At 42.5% G+C, this 6,932-nt stretch overlaps 1 protein-coding gene across 1 annotated transcript; it reads left to right on the forward strand.

The window, feature by feature from the left end:
* Positions 1-1,155: 1,155 nt before the first annotated feature.
* On the forward strand, positions 1,156-5,752 carry LOC146313631 (L-rhamnose-binding lectin CSL2-like). The gene is made up of 9 exons (XM_084739642.1): positions 1,156-1,238; positions 2,974-3,012; positions 3,343-3,393; positions 3,635-3,770; positions 4,093-4,202; positions 4,299-4,343; positions 4,640-4,775; positions 5,342-5,451; positions 5,571-5,752. Exons 1-9 carry the CDS (start codon positions 1,199-1,201, stop codon positions 5,576-5,578), a joined length of 675 nt encoding a protein of 224 aa, XP_084595768.1. The 5' UTR covers positions 1,156-1,198; the 3' UTR covers positions 5,579-5,752.
* The last annotated feature ends 1,180 nt before the right edge of the window (positions 5,753-6,932 follow it).

A 6,932-nucleotide genomic window follows, 5' to 3' on the forward strand; every position in this document is an offset into this window, starting at 1 on the left:
AAACATCAAGCACAGTTCTCAACCACTCAGAACATGTTCTCGAACCTCAGAGAAGAACAAAAATAACTGATGAATCTGACTGAAAATAAGAAGAAATGTGAACAAACATAAGATGTGCATGAAGCCAAACGTCCAGCTGAGTGATGAGGAGAGTCTCTGTGAGTCTGAGCTGAAAACTCAGAGAAAAGATTTCAGAATTGAAAGAGATTCACTTCTTTTTGTCTTGTTTTTCCATTAAACATGATGTGTGAAGTGAACATGAGCAGAACCGTGGATCCTGCAAACATCAGCTGTCCATGTAGGAGAACATTATATGTTGTGTCTGATTTGACCACTAGGGGGCAGTGCTGCTTTTCTATGTGCGGAGTTACAACATCAGGTGGCAGCGGCGGGAGGCGGAGCCAACAAGCTTCAGTGAAGTCAGACGGTTTCCAGCAGACCTCAAAGAATAAACAGGAAGAGACACGAACATCCTGTTAGATCACCTGTAAGTTAAATACTGCATTAAATATTACTATTACACAGAAAATTAGTATTTTATACAACGTGTGGTGTTTGTTGTCAAAATGAAGAGCCAATCAGAGCCTGTCAGATCACCGATCAGGTGACAGTCAGGTGTTTGCAGCTGGTGGAGAGCGACTGGCCTAAAACCTGCAGCTGCCTCGATCTCACAGGTTAGACACAAATTTAACCAGCATGCATTGTGCTGTGATCGCTGGTGATCGATTCAGCGCAGGACTGATTCATCTCAAACTAATAAGAGCAGGTAGGATGAGTGTGCAGCACGGCGTCCGCCAGGGGGAGGAGCTTCTCCATCTGTGGATATAAAGGTTCATTCTGTAAAGAAAACACAAAGATTCTCATGTTCAGGTGATTAAAAGCATTAAATTATATTTGATAATATTTCCTCATAAATCTGACAGACTGCACCTTTAAGTTTTTTATATATTGTCCTCTGATCAGCCTCTTTTCTGTTTGTTGGTTTTAAACAAACTAAATGTTGCATCTTGTTTAAAGTGAAGAAGTGTGTGTGTGTGTGTGTGTGTGTGTGTGTGTGTGTGTGTGTGTGTGTGTGTGTGTACCAACATCCTGAGGCCCTGATGAGTGTAAATGTTCACACACTCGTTTATTTACAGTCTGTTAGTCGACGTCCTGCAGTTTTCAGTGAAAGTGAGTCAGAATCAGTTTTTATAGAACCATGAAGACGAGAACGTTACAGAGACTCTCTGCTGTTTTCTGTGAGTATCAACACATTTTCTCTGTTTTCTACCTTCAGCTTCAGACTTTTTCTGTTTCAGCACATTTAAAGATGTAATTATTTCCATCTTTAAATGTCAAAAGAAACCACACGTTATTTTGTTGATTTAATTTAACCAAAATGTTTCCAACCAGAGAAAAACACAACAGACCTGCAGGTGCAACTAACGATATTAATTAAGGTCCCGTTCCATTTAGTGTATCAGAGTCTTTCCAGGGAGCCAACATGCACAGAAGCAGCACTTTGTTTCTGTTTGACCTGAAGCTGCACGTGAACCTTCAGTCTAATTCAAACGTTTTGACTTTTGAAATAAACTTTGAGTATAAAGTGATTCTCCAACTGTAAAAAGACGTAGCCTGTACAGCAATAAAAAAAAAGTTGTAATATTTTGTCAAACTAAAGTGTGTCAGTCTGCATCTGTTTTCTTCAGTCTCCATAAACTCACTGAAACCAAATTTAAAAAAAATAAAAAAGTTGCCACGGCTCCAGAGAGATTTTTTCTCCCTCTTTGTTTTTTTTTTCTTCTTTTTTTTTGAGAACGAATAGGGAAGTCAAAGAACGTGATAAATATAACAGAAAGTTTTATTTATGTTTTATTTCTGCCACAGGAGTCACACCTCAGTGGTGAGCATTTAACAACGAAAACAACAACTCCCATGATTCCACGCTGCTTCAAACAACATCTTTTGTTATGTTTTTAATGTGAGACATTGTGCGTTTAAAAAAAAAGATCTTTTCAAAACAATCAATCACCTGTTTGATCGACATTCATCAGTGATTTATGAAAACTGAAAAAGAAAAAATAAATTTGTTTTTCCTCCCAGAATGAACCTTTTTATTTTGTTCTTGTTCACCATGATGTCAATCTGAGGACGACTGTCAGACGTCTCCTGGGAAAATGTCCAAACCTGAACCTGAAGTTGAGAGTTGACGTCCCATCAGTGTCAGACGAAGCTGAATAATATTAAAATAAAGGTTCCTGAGTGACAGAGCTGTAATAGGATTAAATGATTGACTTGGCTGGAAATCCATTTTTTAATTTACATTCATAATCAGAGCAGTTATTAAATCCAGAGCCTCACTGTGGGACACGGTCAGCAGGACAAACTGAAATATTTCTGTTGTGTGTTTGTTACTGACAGAGTCACAGTCAGCACTCTGTCCTCACGTCCTCTGAGAAATCACACAAAATGTATTGATTTAATACACAAATAATCATCAGGAGTCAAAGTGTGAGGATGTTTACAGCCTGATTTAACAGCTGACATCACAATTTAACATTTAGGTAAAAATAAATAAAGTCAGTTTCATTCTTATGATCAAATCTGTGAAACATGAAGCTCCATCATTTCTGTTAGTGAAGACCAAAGACTGATGTTTTTACACAAACAGGAAGAAATAACTTTTCAAGAAGACTCAAATAATAAAGAATTTATCACAGAAAACATTTCAAAGTTTAAAGTTTCTGGTCCCTCAGTAACTCAAATCTTTAAATGAACTTTGGTAACAGAGAAGCAGCCTGTTAGTGACTGTTTACTTTGACGTTCATGTGAAGTTCTCCACAGATCTGTGTTCTTCTGGTTCCTCTTTGTTTCTATCTCTTTTTTTAATCAGATAAATGTTCACTGCTGTGACTCTGTTTTACTCTGTGTATACTTCACCTGTGTGTGTGTGTGTGTGTGTGTGTGTGTGTGTGTGTGTGTGTGTGTTTTCAGTGTTGACAGTGTTCTGCTGCAGCATGACGACCTCAGCAGGTAAATATCCGTCACACAGCCTCGGGTCAGTCCTGGTGTTTGCTTTAAAACTGTCGACACATCAGCAGACAGAAAAACTGCCTCAGGCGGTTGTGGTCCTTCTTTACTTCCTCATCTCCTTTCCTACAGTCTTGTTTCCTTCTCTGCATCCTTTTTTACAGTCTCTACCTTCTTGTTTCCTTCCTTATTTCTTATCCCACGTCCTCTTGTACAACCTGCACCTCGACTGTTTTCCAGTCGGTGTTTCACTGATTTCTGGTATCAAACCGCCTCCAGCAGCTCCTCAGCGTCTCATTTAAACTGATCTGTGACCTGTGCTGTGTGTTTCAGAGACGACGTCGACCTGTGACCTGCAGGACTTTGCACAGAGGCTGAACTGCGGTACGAAACCTTCACACACGTTTCTGAAAACGTTCAGGAACTAAACTGTTTAGTTTGTTGCTGCAGACAAAGATCAGAGATCAGAGATGATTACTGAACCGGCCGGATGGAAACAAGCTCAGGGGTCAAACGGATCAGGAGGCCCCCGGGGGCCAGGGCCTCTCAGTCAACAAGTCTGTTATTAGAAAGTCAAGTATCTGCAAACACACCCTGTTCTTCTTCCTCCTCCTCCTCTGCGCAGACAGCGGCGTGATCGTCGTACAGAACGTGGAGACGAGTCACAGCGAGAAGGAGGTCTGTGTCGACGGCGTTCCTCCGGCCCGTGTGGAGCCGCCGCTCTGCTCCTCCGCCCCCGTCCTCAAGATCGTCAAGAAGAGGTAAAACTTCACCGACTGAACCAAACTGAAATTTAACAGGACGCATGTTTTAACCTCTGACTGTAAAATGAGTTTAACTGATAGAACAGACTCATGTTGGCTGATAGGAGTCAGGGACAAACCGAGGACACTGGGTTCTGTCTTTAAATTGTCTTCTGTGGTTCCACCTTGATAATGTTCTCTGCATATTGACTCAACAACTCGAAAACAAGGTTTTAAAATGTTTTATAGTTCATCTTTGAGATTTCTCTCAGGTGTTTTATTGAGTTAAATGGATTTTGTTTGTTATTCTGGTTAATATTGTGGATCTTCTCCCCGTCAGGTGTGACGGTCGGTACAGGTGTGCCGTGTCCATGGATTCATGTCACTCAGCCAAACCCTGTCTGACCAGGTGTGTTTGGATGAAGACCACGTACACCTGTGAGGCTGGGAGTAGGTATCTGATCCGCCCACTATTTACAGGAAAATATACAGAAAATAATGAATTAAAGTATGAAAGTTAAGCACCGATGTGTTTTTTTGTCTCAGGGATCAATTATGTGTGTCAGAAAAAGACAGCGACACTTGACTGCGGTGAGCAGATCACTCTTATTTTCCTTATTTACTTAATAAAATACCTTTTTTTTTAAATTGCTTTAGAAAAAGATGAACTTCTGTACATGAATGAACCACAGAGCAAAAGAGGAATAAAACTGCTGCATCGATTTGGATCCTTTTTTAAAAGTTTTTTACCAAAATGTTGAACAATCCCTTTAAGAGAGTTTAGGGATTTTATATTTTTATGACTATCTGTGTGTGTGTGTGTGTGTGTGTGTGTGTGTGTGTGTGTGTGTGTGTGTGTGTGTGTGTGTGTGTGTGTGTGTGTTCAGGGTCTCAGGTGATCAAAGTGTTGATGGCGAACTACGGCAGGTTCAGTAAGAAGGTGTGCCGGTTCCGTTACCCCCGCACTCACCCCCCCAACACCTCCTGCAGACTCCCCAGCACTCTGAAGAAGATGGCCGACAGGTGAGAGCGGTCAGGTGACACACGGACCGTAAACCATCTCAAGCGTTTCTCAGTGTATTTATAGTATATATATATATATATATATAATTTGATGCAGTTTGGACCATAAACACCAAAGTTTCAGCAGTTTCATGTTTCATGACGAGACATCAGAACTCAACGCCGCGCCGTGGCCACGCCCTTCAACACTGACTATTACAGTACACACTAGTCTAGGTGGCAGACATTGATTTTGAAGTTGATCAGATTAATTCGCTGAGTTTATTACAGTACAACACCTGGAAATCACCAAAAATCACCACATAAATCAAAATGGCCGACTTCCTGTTTGATTTAGTCTATGACTCAGAGACTTTTTGTTCGTCTATATGTCATAAAAATGTGAGTGAAGGGAGGAAGAATATGAAAAGTAATGATGTGGGCAGTTCCAGCAGAGTCATCAGCACGAACAGTTCACTGAAAAGTTTAATGAAAACATAAAACAATGAAAACTGGTTTCTTAGTTTTTTTCCATAGTTTGGACGTTCTGTATGAAAATACCTCCTCTTGTCTTCTTCTGTCTCCAGGTGTGACGGCAGACACACCTGTTCAGTTCAAGCCTCCAACCTGATCTTCTCCAACCCCTGTCCCGGAACCCGGAAATACCTGAAGTTCTCCTACACCTGCGTAGATCCTGGTACCTGTTCATGTCTGTTAACCAGCAGAGTGGAGTCACAGATGAGACAGAACGTCTGAAAATTATTTAAACTTCTCATTTACACTTGATTCATTTTCATCTTTCTTTGTCTTCTGTAGGAAACTGAGGAAAGAACTTCAGTCATGATTCTGTGATGAAGCATCAGCTTCAGACGAGCTGTAGGATTTTATTTTCTCTGTTCTGCTGCACTCAGATCAGTAAAGATGTGAGCAGTTATGTGACACGACTGTCTGTGGATTTTTCCTGGATGAATAAACTGGTCTTCACCAACTTTTTTAAAGCTGTCTGTACTGTTTGTTAATAAAGATAAGAAAAATAAAATATAACCATGGTAGTGAGCCAATCATCTTCAACCGCTTATCCAAAATCGGGTCACAGAGGTAACAGCTACATTAACCAGCTCTGACTGGAGGATCCTGAGGTGTTCCCAGGTCAGGTCAGAGACATAATCCCTCCACCGTGTCCTCGGTCTGCCCCGTGTCCTCCTCCCAGCTGGACCTGCCTGGAACACCTCCACAAGGAGGCGACCAGGTGGCGTCCTGACAAGATGCCTGAACCACCTCAACTGGCTCCTTTCTACGTGAAGGAGCAGCGTCTCCACTCTGAGCTCCTCACAGATGACCGATCGTCTCACTCTGTCCCTGAGGGAGATGTCAGTCACCCTCCTGAGAAAACACCGTTCACCCGCTTGTACCTGTGATCTGGTTCTTTCCGTCATGACCCACCCTTCATGACCACAGGTGAGAGTAGGAACAACGACTGACCGGTAGATCGAGAGCTTTGCCTTCCGGCCGTCACCTTATCGTGGTGGAGACGTTTGTGTGTCTCTATGAACCTGTATCGTCTGGAGCCTAGTGCTCCTGGTAGGGTCTCCCATGGAAAACTGGTCTCAGGTGAGGCTCCAGACTAAAAATGGTCCAAAGACCCCATGGAAAAACCCCATCTGGAGCCAGGCCTGGAAGGGGGGCCCCGACAGCGAGCAGCTGGTGACCGGGCACAGCCCTGGAGGACTGGACCCGGGCTGAGCCAATCATATCTCAGCAAAAATAAGCAGTGACAGTAAAAGTCGAGATGGAATGAAACGTGTGTTTGAGATCACCTCCTGGGACACACTGTCCGCTCAGGATGACAGGAAGTTTGTTGGATCATGTGACAGGAATGATGGGATGAGGGTTGTGTGGTGATGAAGGGAGTCGGATTGTCGTCGAGCTGCAGGGTGAGGAACCTGAGAGGTGGGACTCAGTGAGTTTAGATGCTCTGTCCCCCGAGGTTCCTGGTGACCTGAACTCCCTGTGGGCTCATGGGAACTGTGGTTTTAACAGCACAGTTACACAAAGCTTCAGTGTTTCTGTTCATAAAGACCAGATGTAGTGTTTTAACCAGTGGCTCAACATGCTGGGACAAAAACACATTTTTATACAAAGAAAGAAACAAATTCACAAGAAGGCCTAAATAATTTG

Source organism: Lutjanus erythropterus, chromosome 16, assembly GCF_056507025.1.
Source record: "Lutjanus erythropterus isolate fLutEry1 chromosome 16, fLutEry1.hap2, whole genome shotgun sequence".
NCBI classification, from domain to species: domain Eukaryota; kingdom Metazoa; phylum Chordata; class Actinopteri; order Lutjaniformes; family Lutjanidae; genus Lutjanus; species Lutjanus erythropterus.